Below are 18,148 nucleotides of genomic sequence, written 5' to 3'. Positions count from 1 at the left end.
CTTGCTGGGCTCTCTGAGAGGCATATATATATATATATATATGTATATATATATATATATATATATACACACACACACACACACACACACATATGTATATGTTTCCCTCTATGATTTTATGGAAAATGGGTAGGGAGTGTCTTATGATGTGTCGCGCGGCCGCTTTTCACTCATGCTTGAGGCTTAGCCCCAGCGTGTGGAAAGCGTCCTGGGGTGTGGGGGTGGTTGGGTGGGTAGTGGAGGTCGGCTGCCGGGGCTGGGTCCCTTGGGGCGGGGAGGGCTCTCACCCACCCCACTCTGGGGTGCCCCGAGTAGAAACAGCTTCTGGTGCGGAGTCCGGTGGCATGGTTATGGGAGCCTCAATTTATGCTCCCTTCCAGGAGAAGAGCTGTTAGTGACTTTTTAATTTTAGATGAAATGAAGGTAATCCAATAGGCCCGGTGGTTTTGGGGGCAGATACGATTTTAGCCTGAAATAAGCCAGCCATATCTGCTTACAGCATAAATAGTCTCTGTGCAATCCTGCAGTGGCCCCGAAACACACACGGCCCGGCCCCTGAATCCCGGCTCAGCAGGTGAGCCTAAACACACGGTGGGTGGTGGAGATCCCACGTAGCTAACAAAGCCGCGTCAGTGGCTGGTGTGGGCTTACGTGGCTCTCAGACGAGCAGGGGGGACGAGGGTGAGGAAGGCCCAGAGAGCTGAAGCAGGGGGATCAGCTCCTCCCCACACTCCCGCGGGTGAGTTTTGCCACAGGCGTTTGCAGCTCATCGGGAGGAAGGTGTGGCCTCGAGTTGCGATTCAGCCTGGCTGGAATCTGCAGCGTGAGACCAGCTGGTCTCTGGCGTTCCATCCTGGCCTCTGAAAAACACGAGGGCGCTAATAATAGTTCCAGCCCCAGCCGCGCGCGGTGGCTGCATTTGCATCACCTCCTTGGCCTAAGACTCCCGCCCTGCTTTGCTCAGAGACCTCAACAAAGGCACTTACTGTGTTGAGAGAGGCCAGGAGGAAAACCGGAGGCGTAAGATGGTCCGAAAGCATTTCAGAAGTCATTTGGCTCCATTCTCTAGAGCAGCACCTAGAATTGTTTCTGAGATACAAAGCACCTTCTTCCTCAGAGAGCCCTAGAAGGGGAAACCAGCCTTCAGAAGTTCTGGTGACCCTGATGCGGGGGTGATTTCGGGAGTAGATCACTCTCTCTAGGCACCCTGGGCTGGAGAAGGCACATTCTTCCCCCCCAGGATGCCAGGCTGTCATTTAGTGCAAAGAAAAAGCTATTTCCAGAATGACAGTGTGGCGTCTCCCGAGGGCTTAATTTACCTCCCTGGAAGGGGTCTATTTCCAGGCACTGCAGGACCAACCGTATTAATAACTCAGGTGCTTTAATTGGCTTTCCCTTCCTCTTTCGAAAACCCTGTCGATCCCTGGTAATTAATCGCACGTACTGCGGGTTGTGTTATTTACAGTGCCCGGGAACCCAGGAGAATCCATGTTAGAAGTCGGTGGGCGGATGTTTGAGAAGGCTGTGAAGAGACTCGCCCGTATTGATGGTCTCCACCAAATTAGCTCTGTCATCCCTTCTCTGATGGATTCCAGCTGCTGTGGCTACCATAAAGCCTCCTACTACCTCTCTGTCTTCTATGAAACTGGACTAAGTGTACCTCGGGATCCGCTGCAGGTGGAGTATTTCCTGGGCATCATCCTGGTGCATCAACCCTGAGTGTGACATGTGCAGGGAAATGTTTTTCCATCCCAGGTACAACAGACACGTCCTTCCCTCCTCGGGAGCCTTTAACATCTTTACTCTCCAGAAGTAAATGTCCCCAGACCTGAGAGAAGTGCAGAATCTCCCACGTCACTTGCCTGAATAGGGCTCCATTTCCACTTGCATGGTCCGGGTTGTGGTCAGAGCACCAAGGAACAGATCAGAACCCCGATCCTTCACCAGCAGTGCCTCTCACCCGACTCTGACGGCCCCCCTGTCCTTGGGGCCACTACCCCCTTTCACCTTTGGTCATGTGAAGTCACTGGAAGCTCAAGGAATTATTGTCCTTCTACTACCACACTAAACATAGAAAGGACAATTTCTTTTTCTTTTGTATCCTTTTGTTGTTGTTGTTTTGTTTTGTTTTGTTTTCACATCATTTTTTTCAACGCAGGGACTACTTAGTTCCTGAAACTCCTGGTTTCCAGATTTACAATTGGGATTCTACATCTTGGTTTTTTGTTTTGTTTTGTGGGGCTAGAGCAATATCACAGTGGGTAGGGCATTTGCCTTGCACGCAGCCAATCCAGGTTCAATTCCTCCATCCCTCTCGGAGAGCCTGGCAAGCTTCCTGTGGCGTATTTGATATGCCAAAAACAGTAACAAGTCTCACAATGGAGACATTACTGGTGCCCGTTCGAGCAAATCAATGAGCAACGGGATGACAGTGACAGTGACCGTTCGTTTGGTGATGCTTAGGGAATATGCCTGGCTTTGCACTCAGGAATTACTCCTGGCGGTGCTTGGGGGACCGTATGGGATGCTGGAAATCGAACCTGATTGATCGAACGTGACCAAGCTCCCTACCCACTGAATTGTCTCTCAGGCTCTGAGATTAAACATCTCGTGTTTGGCAAAGTTCAGTCTTCACGGAGCTGTTTGGGCACGGGGGTGCCCTGCTCCTTTGCAGGGCTCCTGTGTGGTCTTCACTGGCATGTAGAAGTTTAGGGATTGTTGGTCTCTCCCCCGGGGGCAATCCGACAGGGTGCCATAGTGTAGAAGACCCAAGCCAGAACCCTGCCCCCTGGGTGTTGATTGTTTGACCGTGGCCAAATGGCTTCCCCTCTCAGCCCACCTCAGCCGTGAAATGATACTGCCGGGCCGGCCAGCTGGTCCCTAACGCTCCTACCCGAGCCCCACCCAGCACTTGACATTGGGTGAGGTTGGGCTAACACGGAGCACCGTAGCCGAGCCAGGCCTGGGGTCCTTAGGACAGTGAGGGGAGCCGCCCGGGTGCTGTAGGAGAGGCGGAGGGGAACCCACTTCCGTTCACAAACGCGCGAAAGTCACAGACTTTTCCCCTTCTAGACCCGTAGGACACCGAGACAGGAATGTGTAGGCCAGCCAGATGTGTGGACTTTCCTTCTAAGCATCTTCTAAGGGAACCTTGGCCCGTTTCTGGGGTGACTAGGACCCCAGAGAGGGACCAGGCCAGAGGGCCGCCGGCTCCGACCGTCTGAACACGCCGTCCGTCTCTCTCGCAGGGCATGTTATACAGTTTGGTTGGAGGCCAGGGCGGGGAGAGACTGTCTTCAATGAATCTGGGCTACAAACACTACCAGGGCGTGGACGACTACCCCCTGGACTGGGAGCTGTCCTACGCCTACTACAGCAACATCGCCACCAAGACCCCGCTGGACCAGCACACGCTGCAGGGCGACCAGGTACGGGGGAGAGCGGGTGGGGAGGGGCTTGCTCCCGGGGACCGCCTGTGTGCCGCTGACCTCCAGTCGTCCTGCCGTGTCCGGTCCTGTGTCTCTGCCTCTCCCTGGTGGACCCGGGAGAAGCAGGGGGCAGCACTGGCCCTGGACGGATTTCAGTTTTCTTTAAAAATGTGTGCCAGAAACAGAGGCCTCTTGTTTTTATGTTCCTGGGCTGGGAGGGGCGCCGGGGGGTGAAGGTGGAGAAGGGATGGGGCCCAGTGGAGGGGCCCGGGAAACCAAGGCAGACCCTGACAACCAGCAGCAGCTGCACCTCACCTCTGCTCTTGCCTCGACAAACACCCACCCCTTCCAGGAGCCTTGCCAGCCCCCCGTTCCCGGGGACTGCCGGCCTGTGGTAGTTGTGGACTGCTTCCTCCCAGGGATTCAGGGCTGGGGAGAGCGTGCTCGTGGCAGCCTCTGGCTTTTCAGGTCCCTGCGGCTTAGTGCTAAGATCTGGATAAAGAATCCAGTGATTCCACGCCTGCCTCCCTCTTCCTGTGTGTTTTCCTAGGCCGGTGGGTGACATGCTTCCAGATGTGAATGGAGGACAGTGACGGAAAGGGCAGTGTCAGGATATAGAGAGCGTGTGCAGGGGGTGCACAGAGCTGGAAGTAGGCCCTGAGCATCACCAGGACTGGCCCAAACCTCCATCGCCCCAGTGAAAGGGAAGGGACAGCACAGAGGTGACGGGGTGAGGAGAAGGGGAGCTGCGGGGAGCTGGCTGCAGAGCTGTTTCCCGGAGGGCCTAGGCAGAGAGGCCAAACTTGCTTGGCGTCCTGGGATCTTTTCTTATCTCTCCCTTCTCTGGAGAGGGTTGGAACAGCGGGACTGGACCTAGTGCTCGAGGCCCTGGGGTTGAGGGGTTGAGTTGAGAATCATAGTGTGAATATTCTATGCTGGAAGTCCGACCCTTTCTTCTTCTTTTTTTTTTTTTTTTTTTTTTTTGCTTTTTGGGTCACACCTGGCGATGTACAGGGGTTACTCCTGGCTCTGCACTCAGGAATTACCCCTGGCGGTGCTCAGGGGACCATATGGGATGCTGGGATTCGAACCCGGGTTGGCCGCGTGCAAGGCAAACGCCCTACCCGCTGTGCTATTGCTCCAGCCCCGCCTCTCCCCCCCCCCCCCCCCGACCCTTTCTTCTCCTGCTTTAAGGACCCAGCTAGTAAATGTGAGGGTGTGACCTTCCCCGTGTCTGTTCTGTCCTTGTAACTGCTTGTCCCTGTCATGGACTGTCTGAGTCTGAGTTAATGGGCGTCTGGGAGCAGGCTGCCACAGAGGGTGAGAAAGCTGCCTAGCTGGGTTGGCTCATAAACTCTTTTATCTTTGTGGGCGGGGGGCGGGTGGGTGAGGTGTTTGGGCCACACGTGGTGATGCTCAGGTGTTACTCCCGGCTTTGCATTCAGGCATTCACTTGGCAGGACTAGGAAGACCATATAGGGTTCTGGGGATCAAATCCAGGTCGACCACATGCAAGGCAAGCGCCCTACCCTCTGCACTGTCTCTCTGGCAGCGTGAATGGGTAGTTTCTGAACAAGAGGTCCACTATAGTGGGCAGTATATGGTAGCAAAATAAATGACTCGAAGCCCCGCGTCGGGGTTGAACATGGAACAGGAAGGAAGGTCTGCACCCCCTCAAAGTGCTGCCCAGAGACACGCGTGTACCATTAGAAAAGGGGTTTCTCCTGAGTGCAGCCTACCGCCGCTGTCATTGGTATTCTCAGTGGGTGCGTGCTGTGTGCAGTGTTTGACCTCCACTTGAAATGAATTAATTTTTTAACTGATAAGCTTTTCTTAAAAGATGGATTCTGAATAACACACACACAAAATCAAGACTAAGAAATAACAAGACCGTCGCCGTTCCCCTTCCAGCCGGATGTGTTAATAATGTCCTATATGTATATGTTAGACTTTTAAGAATTCTAATTCAGCAAGAATTACCAATTGGAAAGGGTGTGCTGCTAACAAGCTCCTTTTCCTTTGAAGATTCGGCATATGAAATGTTATGATTATGAAAGCAAATGTTTAATTGGTCAGAACCAGAGAAGATGAATAGGAAAGCTCCCTCGTGCAGCTGAAAAGTCGCCGGATTAAAATCACAGATAGGAATTATACACTTAGAAGAGTTGTATCATAGCTCGTTCTCTTAAGAATATGTAATTAATGGCTTCGCGAGGATTTGAGCAGGTGTCATACGTCGATTTAAATGTCCTTTGTTGAAGAGTCTATTCATTCTCCAGCGGCACTTCGCGAACGAGATAAGGAAAGCAAGACTTCTAATTAACAAACCAGGATCCTTCGGCAGCGCCTTTCTGGAGACTCGCTTCATTTCTCTTTTATGTGACTCGTGCTTCACATCATTTCATCTTCTCTATTAGTGATCACGCCGCTTCTTTAGGATGAAGTGGGACTCGGCTTCAGGTGAAAGAGAAGGAAGATGCCAGATTTGGTGTATATTTGGGGGCGCTTAGCCTTAAAGGGTCCCTCTCAGTCTTGCCCTTCCTCAGTGTTTGCTCCTCGGCAAGGCTTGGTCCTTCAGCCTTTGGTTCCTCTTTCTAGAAGGATCCATGGGGGGGGGGGGGCGGCGCTTCAGCCGTATCAGTCAAGTGCTCTCCACAGTCTGATGGTGTGCAAACCTTCTACCCTGAAGGGCTGGAGTGATAGCGGGTAGGGCATTTGCTTTGCACGCAGCAGACCTGGGTTCGATCCCCACCGTTCTAGAAGGTCCCCCAAGCACCGCCAGGAGTGATTCCTGAGTGCAGAGCCAGGAGTAATCCCTGTATATTGTCGGGTATGACTCAAAAAGACAAAAGAAAAAAAAAAACCAACATTTTTTAGCAGTGCCCACCTTCTGGGCCTGGAGGAATCCTCCGGGACGTAGAGCACCTACCTTACAAGCATTTGGTCAGGAGTTCAAATCCCCAGTGCCCCACATGTGTCTCGTGCCACCCTAGCAGCTCTGCTGTCTGTGATCCCTCACCCTGTAAGTGACTTAAAGCCAAACTGCAGCCAGGAGCATGGAGACACCCCCAAACAGCACCATGACCCCAGCTGGCACCTCCACTAAAAAGATGTGTGAGCACTCTGCCCAGGGACTGGGCTTTCTGATGAGCACTCGTAGGAGAACTGCTGCCACCCCTGGCCAGCACCATAGCTGTGACTTTGTGAACCTAAGCCGTGCTGGCCCCAGCGAGCACCCGCGCCAGCAAGATGCCTTCAAGGATGCAGAACTGTGAGCACTGTGGCCGGAGGCGGCCTCAGCCAGGCTCTGTGCAGCATTGGTCACCACGGCCATTGAGGGAGGGGACATTTCCAGAAAACACACTCTGCTAGCATGACCCCCAGCCCGGAGCCCCAGCCTCTTCGCCTCACGAGCCCGTCAGCCCTAGGCGACACTGTGTTTCCTCATGCTTCTTACCGAGGGGCAGTGCTTAGGGTGTATTCCTGGCTCTGCACTCAGGGAGCTCTCCTGGCAGTGCTCCGGATGCTGAGGATCGAGCCCTCATTGGCCATGTGCAAGACCAGCGCCCTCCCCGATGCACTCCCCGTTGGCTCCTTCCCAGTCCCTCTTGGCACTGGTTTTCCACGTTTTTTCCCTGACATGTAGAATGTAGACTTAATGGAAAGGAATGACCAGGAGCAGGAGGGGTCAGGAGGTGGACAGGGCCCAGAGGGAGGAGTGGCGTATCCCGGGGCAGGATTCAGGAGCGTGGGTCAGAGGGTGACATCTCAGGCTAGCCGCCACTGTGCCGGAGGTCGGGGTTAGGCCGCCGAGTGACCCATAGTAACTGCGCCTGTGGATGCGGATGGTGCAGACCCACAGGAGAGCCTTCGTGAAGCCCCAAAGACACCCCACAGGCTCCGAGAGCAGGGAGTGGACACCGTTGCCGTTGCTGGGTGACCTCCCAGTGGCCGCCTCCCCGTCACTCAGGACCCTCTGCACTCAAGCCTCCGCCAGAGGAGGCTGGAGCAATAGCACAGCGGGTAGAGTGTTTGCCTTGACACGGCCGACCTGGGTTCGATTCCCAGCATCCCATATGGTCCCTGAGCACCGCCAGGAGTAATTCCTGAGTGCAGAGCCAGGAGTAACCCCTGAGCACCGTCAGATGTGACCCAAAAAGAATAATAATAATAATAATAATAATAATAATAATAATAATAATAATAAAAAGCCCCCGCCAGCACCCCCGAGAGGCTCCCCGTGGGAGACTGCTGCAGGCTGAGGGCTCGAGTGTGGGCATTTGTGGGGTCGCAGTGTGAGTTAATTTGTTTGTTTAGGCCACCCCTGGCAGTGCCCAGGGCTTCCTCCTACACCCCAGAGATGCTGTTCTCTCCGTGTGCGGGGGCCCTGTGCTGGCCTGGGGCAGGTGTACCTAGCACCTTGCCCCCCACTCTCGTTGGACAGAAGTTATTATGGACAGCGGAGACCATGGAACACACAGCCTTGGGGCTGTCTGGGAGCGTAACCGACAGTGCTCCGGGCCACTCCCGGCTCTGGGCCCCTGGCTACGCGCCCCGCCCATCAGTGCTGAGTTTAAACCCAGGCCCGCCTATGAGACCGCCACACCAAGCCTTTGGGCCCCTTTCCTGTCCCAAGGACCTTTTTGTACCCCTGATTGTCAAAATTTCGCCATCAAAATGTTTTTGGTTTTTTGTTTTGTTTTTGTTTTATTTTGCCTCTTTGGGTCATACCCAGCGATGCCCATGGGTCACTCCTGGCGGTGCTCGGGAGACCATAGTGGGTGCTGGGGATCGAACCTGCATCAGCTGCCTGCAAGGCAAATGCCCCACCCACTGGACTATCGCTCCAGCCCCTTGGTTTATTTTATATTTTGGGTCACATCCAGTGGCATTTCAGCCTCACTCCTGGCGGGCCCAGGGGACCATATGGAGTGCCAGGGGCTTGAACCCAGATGGACTGCATGTAAGGCAAGTGCCCTACCTGCTCTCTACCTCTTTGCCCCCACTGCCCTCCCCCTCCATGTGTTTTATTTTCTCCCAAGGAAGCAGCTCCCAGGGAGCCTGAAAACATCTCTCCCTCTGGGGCCGTGCCTGACCTCGCACCTTCCCACTCGCCTCACAGAGTTAACATGCTGCTGCTTTTCAGGGTAGATTTAAAATATATATATATATATATATATATATATATACATATATATTTTGGAAATAGCCAAAAGATATTTGAAGCTGAGCCTGCTAAATAAAAAAGAGTTAGTCATGCAGGATAATAACACTCTTGGATAAAAAAAAAATAAGATTATTCTGAGAAAATATTGATTTGCTCCTTTGGATGGCGCGTGTAATCTGGCTCGCGAGCCCAGGTGGACTCCAGACAGCTGCAGAAGAGAAAATGGACACAGAAGCCAGCGGTTTCCCGAGACAAATGCTTAATAGGGAACAAAATGAGCCAGTTGGACCCATGCGAGGTGATGCCTTCATTTAGAAAAAAGTCCATCTCACGGTATTGTAGACACATTCCTGCTGCAATTATTCATAGAGTTTTTACTGGAGCAACTGCCGGTTGCAGAATCATGTTCTCTCTTTGACATACTTACATGATTTAGAGACTCTCTTTTTATTTCCTCCCTCCCTTCCTCTCTCCTCCCTCTCCGCCCTACTTCCTCCGTGCCCCTTTCCTCCTTCCCTCTCCTCTCTTGCTTTTTTTCCTTCTTCCTTCCTTCCTCCAACTCTCCTCTCTTCCTTCTTCCTTCTTCCCTCCCTCCCTACCTCTTTAGGCATACGTTGAAACCATTAGGCTGAAAGATGATGAAACGCTCAAGGTACAAACGAAAGAAGATGGAGATGTCTTTATGTGGTTGAAGCACGAAGCAACTCGAGGCAATGCTGCAGCTCAGGTAAGAGAGAAACAGGCCCTGTCAACGTCCATCAGAATGCCCTGCTCTTGCCTGGCGCCTCACGTGGTCCCAGATCATCCCAGGGGGCTCTCCTGAGCCAAGAGCCAGGAACCGCCCCTGAGTATTGCTGAGCGTGGCCCCACATTCGAACCAGCTCGCCCGTCCAGCCGCCTGCCTTCCTTCCTTCCTTCCTTCCTTCCTTCCTTCCTTCCTTCCTTCCTTCCTTCCTTCCTTCCTTCCTTCCTTCCTTCCTTCCTCCCTCCCTCCCTTCCTCTCTCCCTCCATTTCTCTCTTCCTTCCTTCCTTCCTTCCTTCCTTCCTTCCTTCCTTCCTTCCTTCCTTCCTTCCTTCCTTCCTTCCTTCCTTCCTTCCTCCCTCCCTCCCTCCCTCCCTCCCTCCCTTCCTTCCTTCCTTCCTTCCATAGTATTGGAGGGGGGGCGCCTTTGCTCCCTACCCTTAGTTATTGTTTGTTTCTCTTTGTTTCAGTTTGGACTGGGGTCCACCCCGACTGTGCTCAGGGCTGACTCCAGGGGGGCTCAGGGAAGCATTGGAGGTGCTGGGGCTCGAAACCGGGTCAGCGGCACGCAGGCCAAGGTCCTACCCGCTGTACCATCTCCCCTGGCTCCTTTTCTTCCTCCCTCCCTCCCTTCCTCCTTCCCTCCCTTCCCCCCCTTTCTTTCTTTCCTTCCATTTTGGTGTTTGGGCCACTCCCAGTGACGCTCAGGGCTGACTCCTGGCGATGCCTGGGGATCCAACCTGGGGCAGCCCCGTGCCAGGCGAATGCTGGACTCCTGCTCTGCAGCCCTGCCCAGTCATGCCAGTAGTCATATTCTTTCAAAAAAGAACAACTTTGGCCCAGAATTGGCCCAGAAGGGGGGTGCAGGATAGATGAGCCAGGCGAGAGGAGAAGGCCGTCAGCTCAGCTGTGCAGGCACAGCGCCTAAGCACCCGAGGACACGGCTCTCCTCTCACCGGGACCTGTGAGGTGTGAGGAAGCTCCTCCTGCCCCCCCCCCAGCCCCTGCACCCCGAAGGAAGGAAGTGCTAGGGCCTGGGGGGGTGAGGGGGGCCGAGGGCGCGGGAGGGATGTGTTTCCCTCTCCCTCTGGCACCCTGCAGGGAAGAGTGGGCAAAGGGCCTGGGGTCAGAGCAGGTGGGAGACTGCAGGTGTGCAGGGGCGGGAGAGCTGGAAGCACAGAGCTCTGCCCGCCCCGTGCCTCGGGGTTCCCAGTAATCGCCCGCCCCCTCATCGGGGTCTTCCTGGTGTTTCAGAGGTGCTGGGCTGGAAGGCCGTAGTATTTGGGGGACAGAGAGATAGTGTGACAGCTGGAGTCTGCAAGACTCCTGGGTTCAATCCCTTGAACTTCATGGTCCCCCGGCCAGGAGCAGCCGTTGAGCACTGAGCTTGGACTGAGCCCCTACTCACTGCAGGGTCAGGTCCTCAAGCAAACAGAAGCACAGAGCCAGGGGAGATGGTACAGCGGGTAGGACCTTGGCCCTGCGTGCCGCTGACCCGGTTTCGAGTCCCAGCACCTCCTATGCTTCCCCGAGCCCCACTGGAGTCAGCCCTGAGCACAGTCGGGGTGGCCCCCCTGGAGTCAGCCCTGAGCACAGTCGGGGTGGACCCCAGTCCAGATCGGAACAAAGTGAAACACACAAGAACGCAGCGTGGGAAGTGAAGGAAATGAGGAGATGCAGAAAGACAATCAAGGAGCCTCGAGAGCCGGGCTGTCGGCAGCCCTTGCCGCTAACACCCCCCTCGGGAAGTCCTCCGAGACCATGCCTGCCAGAGCCGTCTCCCGGGGGTCCCCAAGTTGGCATGGACTTCCCTACCGGTCGAGCAGCCTCTGGCAGCTTCTGTTGAGGTGTGGTGGGGGGGCACGAGGGCCGGCAGAGAGCTCCCTGCTGGAGTCTAGGGGAGATTGTTGGGTTGGTGCTGGGGGCCCGGGAGGCTCAGAGGGTCCCGTGGGAGGTGTGGCTAAGTCCTGCACGCACCCGCCCCGCCCGTTCTCACCCAGGGGAGTTCGCCTGCAGGCCTCTGCCCCGTGCTTAGTCTTCCCAGGAGCAGGGCGTGGCCTTCCACCGCCCTTGAGTTCAATGACCATTGTCTTGCAGCAACGCTTGGCCCAGATGTTGTTCTGGGGCCAGCAGGGGGTGGCCAAGAACCCGGAAGCGGCGATCGAGTGGTACGCCAAGGGTGCCCTGGAGACCGAGGACCCCGCGCTCATCTACGACTATGCCATCGTGCTGTTTAAGGTGAGAGGCTCTGCCCGGGGCACGCGGGGCGGCTCCCGGCAAGCACGGGGACGGTCCCGGAAGGCGCTCCCGAGGCAAAAGCCGTCTTCTGGTTCTGTCGGGGGCCCATAAGTTTGGCCCCTGGGTTCCCTGGGGCTTTACACGAACCGCGGCGTGGCCAAGGAGATGCCTGCACCGTATGGATTAGCACAGTCACGGCCCCCAGAGCCCCAGGCAGAATTGTCCCTGAGTCGCAGCTTAAACAAAGCTGTGTTGGGGCTGGATGCCGGCAGTCCGGCTGCTCAGAACAAAGGTTTGGGTTTTACGCCAAGAGGGTCGAGGTTGGGGGGGGCACCAGCTGGGGACACTGGGGGAATGGAGGCCTGGGAGTCTCCTCGGGGACCAGCAGCCACTGCCCTCGGGAGATACAGAGCTCACAGGACACTGGCGTGGCCACAGCTGAGCGGCCGCGTGCCAGCCGCTGCACACTGAGTCGCCGTGTGTCTGACGCCACCGGTGAGTGCACGGTCGTTTGTGCCCGTGGCCCAAACACGAGTCCATTCAATCCTCACAACGGCCTGGCAAGCAGGGCACAGCTGTACGGTGGTTGCGACTCAGTGTGGTCACAGGGCCACAGGAAGGTCTGGGGTCTCGCCAAGTTTGAACAGTTGGTACGTTTCAGACCCGGGGGCTGGGGTCCAGGCCCCTGGCTTCCCTCCAGACGCGATTCTATAGTCTTGGAAGAGGGAAAAGCTGTTGGCTCTGGGAAGGAAACCCTTGGGCCCTATGTCCGTGCCCAGAGCAAGCAGCTGCTGGGACCCCCCCCCCCCCGCCCGCCCCCAGCTAACACGTGTCTCCAAATAGGAATGTGGGTCACGTGGCCAGATTCTGCTCCAGCAGCACAGCTGTGGCCACTCACTGCTGAATAGCCACGACTCTTGCTCCGCGTCTAGCCCTCCAGCCCTAAAACCTGGCGGTGGTTATTATTCCCACAGCATAGTCCAGATTAGAACCCAGACGGTCATCGGACCATCAGGGAAATAGCTGGACTCAGCCACGTAGCAGGGGACGGGTGTTTGTAGTCAGACAGCCATTTGGGCTTGACAGAATGCCCCTCTCAGAGCTGGATGGAGGAACAGTGTGGGACATTCGGTCCCCAGCCTTTGGGCTGCTCCCCTGATGGAGAGGACAGAGGCGAGAGAGGGCCCGGTCACTGTCCTTGGGACTGGTCAGCAGCCAAAGTGCAGGAAAGATGAACGCCGGGGTCGCCTGCTCAGGCATGGCTTCTGCCCACCAGGAGGCCACTGATCCAAGGGAGGGTCGATGGCATGAGTGAATGAATCTGGACGTGACTGACACTTTCCCCGGCTCTCCTTTCCCAAACCTTAAAGCTGTTTTGGCTTTGCTTCGTCCTCCGGTACCCGGGCTCTGTCAGCAGCATCGCCAGGGACAGGTTTGTCTTGGGCCAGGTTGTTTTCGGGTGTCTTTCCTGTGAGAGCCCCATGCATGGAAGGTGCTTTGCTGTAAGGAACCAAGGGTACATACCCTTGGTTTTGGGCACTCAGCTCGCATTCAAGGATGGCACCAGATGGCAGCTGGTGTCCGAGAGTCAATCTTTTTTTTTTTTTTTTTTTTTTTTGCTTTTTGGGTCACAACCCAGCGATGCTCATGGGTGACTCCTGGTTTTGCACTCAGGAATTACTCCTGGTGGTGCTCGGGGGACCATATGGGATGCTGGGAATCGAACTCGGGTCGGCCGTGTGCAAGGCAAACGCCCTACCCACTGTGCCCCACCTGAGATTCAGTCTTGTGGATGAAGAGTCAATCTTGTGGATGAAGTGAGGACATTCACAGCATCGCCGCCCTGCCCCAGCTCACCTGGCAGGTAGAAACCGACCCCACATGGACTCCCCCCCTAACCACGCGCAGTGCTGTGACAGGCTTGCATACGGCACCCGGTCTGCAAGACAGGAGCCCCCGGGTGATGAAATGCCACGTCTCAGGGCTGGAACACAGCAGGTAGGGCATTTGTCTTACACGTGGCCGACCAGGGTTCGATTCCCAGCATCCCATGTGGTCACCAAGCACCGCCAGGAGTAATTCCTGAGTGCAGAGCCAGGAGTAACCCCTGTGCATGGCCGAGTGTGACCCCCACCCCACACACACAAAAAGAAGAAATGCCACGTCTCCTGGAAAACCACTGACCTTAAGCATCAGAGTTTCTGAATTTCAGTTCTGGCTCTCTCTGGAGGGCTTTGGAGAAGTCAGTCCCTCTGGGCCCGCATTTTATTCTACAAAGCAAAAAAGTTAGAGAGGAAAAACTTTCCGTTCCGTCAGATTCTGGCATTCGTCATCCTGGTCCTGACGATATTTTCCCAGAGGCCCCCAAACTGAGCTCATTGCCCCTCCCCTCGTCCCCGTCCCTTCTGTTGTCCTTCTCTCTTGCCTCTCCTTCTCTAATTAAATGAGGTAATGGTGCAGTTCTGAAAAATATTTTCATCTCCACGTTGCTCCAGCTGATCGGTTTCATTTAAGTAAGCAAGTTGGAGCGTGACGAGAAGCTCGGCGTTTGTCAGTGAATGTCGAGTGGCCCCGCACGCTTATTTGGGGGTCCGGAAAGATAGCCCAGCGGTGCTGCAAGGAGGGGGTTATGGCTCATTATCCGTCCTCGGAGGGCGTAGCGTGGAGAAAACGCAGTCGTGGACGGATACGGGGTCTGGGACGCCGCTCGCCCACCGGCAGGTCCCGGGCTTCCTGCCTCGGCTGCTCCCCATTGCCGGGTCCCGAGCCGGTGCCTCGGAGGGGACAAGCAACCCCAGGGTGGTGGCATCTTCTACCTATCTGGCTCTCCCACCCGTGCCAGCAGCGGCCCAGCAGGGCGAGCAGAGATGGGGGAGGGGGCGCCGGGGCTCTCGCCCCCACTCCCACCTCCCCCACGTGATCTCAAGGAGCACCCCTCGTGTAGCAGCAATCCAGTGGTGCTCAGGCCATCTTTGCAGGGAGCACTGGACTTTCCGGGCGTCGCTGAGTCTCTCTCAGGTCTGGGGCGGGCGCGGGGTAGGGGCCGAAGCCCTCATACCTGCTTCCTGGGCTAGTTCTAAGGCGACAAAGGCCCCTTCAACGCCCTCACCCCCATTTTCGTGAGGGTTCGGAAGGCTGAAATGACAACCCAGCCGTGTCGATCACCCTCAGAGTGCTCCATCCCAGGACAGAGTGATGCTCTCCTTTGCACTTAGGAGAGAGCCTGTGCGCAGGTTAAGGCACTTGGCCTCGCACGTGGCCGCATCCGGTTCAACTCCCAGCACCACTTAGGGTCACTTGAGCCCACCAGGAGAGATCCCTGAGCACTGAGCTAGGAGTAATCCCCCAAGCACTACCAGCTGTGCCCAACCCCTTTCCCCCACACCCCTCCCACCCCTCACCCCCCACCCAATCCTGCCCTAGAACAGAAGAAGCCCAGCAGTAGCATCTAAAAGAAAACAGGAAAGCCTCAGGAAAAACTCAAGGCTTTCCCCAGTGACTGAAGGGCATGAGATTCTGTCCCTGACTAATGGGGGGGGGTGGGGGGAAGAGTGGAACCGGAAGTGGGGGCTAGGGAGCGTTTTCTCTGAAAATCTAAGCAAAGAAATAAGGACAATGAGACAATGAGCAGGGCAAGCAGGCCAGGCTCTGCCCAGAGAAATCTTTCTGACGAGGCTTTTTAATTAAGGCTTGGGTTTTATTTTTAAATATTTTCTACTGTGCACTGGTGTGTCTGTGGGAGGTTTGGGTTTATTTTCTTCTTAATCGTTGCTATTTATCTTTGTTTAGGGTCAGGGAGTCAAAAAGAACAGACGGCTCGCCTTAGAGCTAATGAAGAAAGCGGCTTCCAAGGTAACACTTATGCATGTTGTCAGAACGACCCCCCACACACACACCACCCGGAGCAGGGGCCTGAGTGGCCTGGCCCTCCTCTTCCTCAGAGCCCTGGGGGGATGGAGCAGGACAAAGGGTCACTGGCCGGGCCTGATTAGTCAGTTTGGAGCCCCTGAAACCTGCTGCAATGGCCAGAGCCAAATTCAATAGCTGAGGTCACCTTCCCGTCCCTAGAACACAGCCGGTTTTGTTTGAAGACTGAAATTATAATCGTGGCTGCCCTGATAACAAGGGGTGTGCGTGCGTGTGCGTGTGCGTGTGCGTGTGCGTGTGTGTGTGTGTGTGTGTGTGTGTGTGTGTGTGCGCGCACGAGAGCGCATGTTGGGAGGGTGTTGGGCGAAGGGGCTGGAAAGTTAAACCGGCATGAATGCCCCAGCCTGAAGTTAACTCTCTCCTGTCCAGGGTTTTGGGTTCCCTGGGCTTATGCTGTTTGTCAGGGTCATTGCTAGGATGATTTAGATTCTGTTTGTTTTTGGTTTTTTATTTGGGGTCACACCTGGCGGTGCTGCTCCTGGCTCTGCACTCTGGGATCATTCCTGGCAGTGCTCAGGGCTCAGAGGACCGTCTGTGGTGCCAGGGATCCAACCAGGGTTGGCCACATGCACGGGAAGTGCCTGACCCACTGGACTCTTGCTCAGGCCCCTGGTTTCCTCCTGACTGTTGGTCACCTCTGCCTCCCCTCCCGGCCCCTCAGTCACGGAGACATCGGAGGGTTGTGGCTTTTAGGTGGTGCTTGACAGATTTGGGAATCCTGACCGGCAGGACGGAGGGACAGGGATGGATGAAGTGAAGAAAGTGAGAGTTCACTGGGGTGCGCTTCCGGACAGACTGTGAGCGGGGCAGAGCCGGGCCCTGGGCGAGACTGAGGCGCCTTTAGAGGGGAGAAGGGAACCAAGACCAGAGGAACTGGTGTGCTTGGTTGGACCTGCCGTCGGTAGGGGAGGGTGTGAGGCAGCGTGGAATGCAGCCTGGTGGCTTGCTGTCCAGGTGGGCCCTGGGTCCTGTCTTCCACGCTGACTGGGTGATCTTTGGTTCTGGGAATTTCACTATTTCATCTGCAGGCTGCCATTCAGTCCCAAGCAAACCTTACAGTGGACACACACACACACACACACACACACACACACACACACACACACACTGGGTTGAGGTTCCCCAGAGGTCTCAGGCTTGCAGCACCGCACAATGGTCCTGAGCACCTCCAGGAGTGATCTCTGAGTACAGAGCCAGGAAAAAGCCCTGAGCATCACCAGGTGTGCCCCCCCCAAACCAAAAACAAACAAAAAAGCAAAAAGGAATAAAACAAGTGTTCAGGAAAATCACCCCTGGATGGGCGGTTTCCCCGAAGACCGCCCCAGCCAGGGAAGGTTCCGAATTCTGTTGCAGGGGCGCGCTCAGGAGGTTCAAGGGCACTGTTGATACTGTGGGGCAGTCGGAGGCCCTTTGTAGGCCTGAGCCAGTGGCCAGGCCCATAGAGACCATCTCTGCCTCGTCTCTGCGGGCAGCTGGAGACAGGAATCCCAGCACCATTCAGGTGGGGCTGTGGGGGGACCGGGGCTTCTCGCCCCACTCTCTAATGCCGTCTGTCATTAAAAGGAGAGAAGGTTGTGCCCAGACTCTGGGGCAGAATTCATTCACAGCCTTGACTCTCCTTAGGCTTCTTCTTCCCACCCACCGTTCTTTTAACTGATCTCATTCTTGTTCTGAAATTCAGGGGTTGCATCAGGCTGTCAATGGCCTGGGGTGGTATTACCACAAATTCAAGAAAAATTACATCAAAGCTGCAAAGTACTGGCTAAAAGCAGAAGAAATGGGGAACCCAGATGCCTCGTACAATCTTGGGGTCCTCTATCTGGATGGCATCTTCCCAGGGGCTCCGGGAAGGAACCAGGTAAGATGTGAGTCGGCCCCCCACCCCTGCCCTTACCACTGTCAGTGCAGGAAATCTGGGATGCTCTGGCTGAGTCCAGACCAGGCCCCGGGCAGGTGACACCTCTCCTCGGGGACCTTAAGGGTCTGTGGGAAAGAGAAGATAGTGAAGAGGGAAGGAGGGCGGGTGGCCCGGAGTCGATAGCTTAGACCCAGACTGTTGCCCCCAAGATGGTGGTCCAGGTGCAGGCCAGGAGGAACAGCAGAGACAGACCTTGCCAAAAGCTTGGTCAACTGGGTGGGGTCAGAGGCGCTGCCCGGAGTGAGGGCAGAGTTAATAATGTCCGTAAAATAGCCACGAATGTTGAATTTTCTGGTTTTATTTATTTTTGGGAGGGAGGTGGTGGGGTTGCAGCTACTTAGGCCACAACTGGACTTGCGTCCTGAGTTTCGTGTCTTATTTTCTGCTTACTCCTGGCTCTGTGCTCAGGGATCACACCCCTAGTGCTTAGGGAATAGTGTGGTACTGGCATGGAACCCAGTCGTCCCCGTGCCGGGCCACACGGCAGCCCTTGGAGCCATCTCCCTGGCTCTGGGGGTTACTATGGAGACGGAGATCTCTGATAGTGTGGCATTGCACAGACTCACAGAAGGGCGAGAGGGAGCAGTCAGGGCAGAGACCCTGGAGGGCAGGAGCCGCAAGCAGGGGGGTTGGGGTAGGTGCAGGGAACACAGCTCTGTGCCCAGGCCGCTGTGAGCACGCAGGCAGACACGGGGTCAGCTGTGAGCAGCGTGTGACACACTGGGTT

The 18,148-nt window shown here is 55.7% G+C and overlaps 1 protein-coding gene across 1 annotated transcript in view; it reads left to right on the top strand.

Annotated features, from left to right (window-relative positions):
- SEL1L3 (SEL1L family member 3) overlaps positions 1-18,148 on the top strand; it is a gene marked incomplete at its 5' end in the record, with an annotated part of 115,866 nt that overhangs the window by 62,134 nt on the left and 35,584 nt on the right. The window contains 6 exons of the mRNA XM_055139986.1: positions 1,466-1,677; positions 3,249-3,428; positions 9,203-9,322; positions 11,436-11,576; positions 15,366-15,428; positions 17,185-17,361. Of these exons, the coding sequence (XP_054995961.1) occupies positions 1,466-1,677; positions 3,249-3,428; positions 9,203-9,322; positions 11,436-11,576; positions 15,366-15,428; positions 17,185-17,361 (893 nt within the window). The remainder of the gene's footprint in view (positions 1-1,465; positions 1,678-3,248; positions 3,429-9,202; positions 9,323-11,435; positions 11,577-15,365; positions 15,429-17,184; positions 17,362-18,148) is intronic.

This window comes from Sorex araneus, chromosome 5 (genome assembly GCF_027595985.1).
Source record: "Sorex araneus isolate mSorAra2 chromosome 5, mSorAra2.pri, whole genome shotgun sequence".
In the NCBI taxonomy this organism is placed as follows: domain Eukaryota; kingdom Metazoa; phylum Chordata; class Mammalia; order Eulipotyphla; family Soricidae; genus Sorex; species Sorex araneus.
The sequence above is the reverse complement of the archived record's forward strand: the minus strand, read 5'-3'. Positions and strand labels throughout refer to the sequence as shown.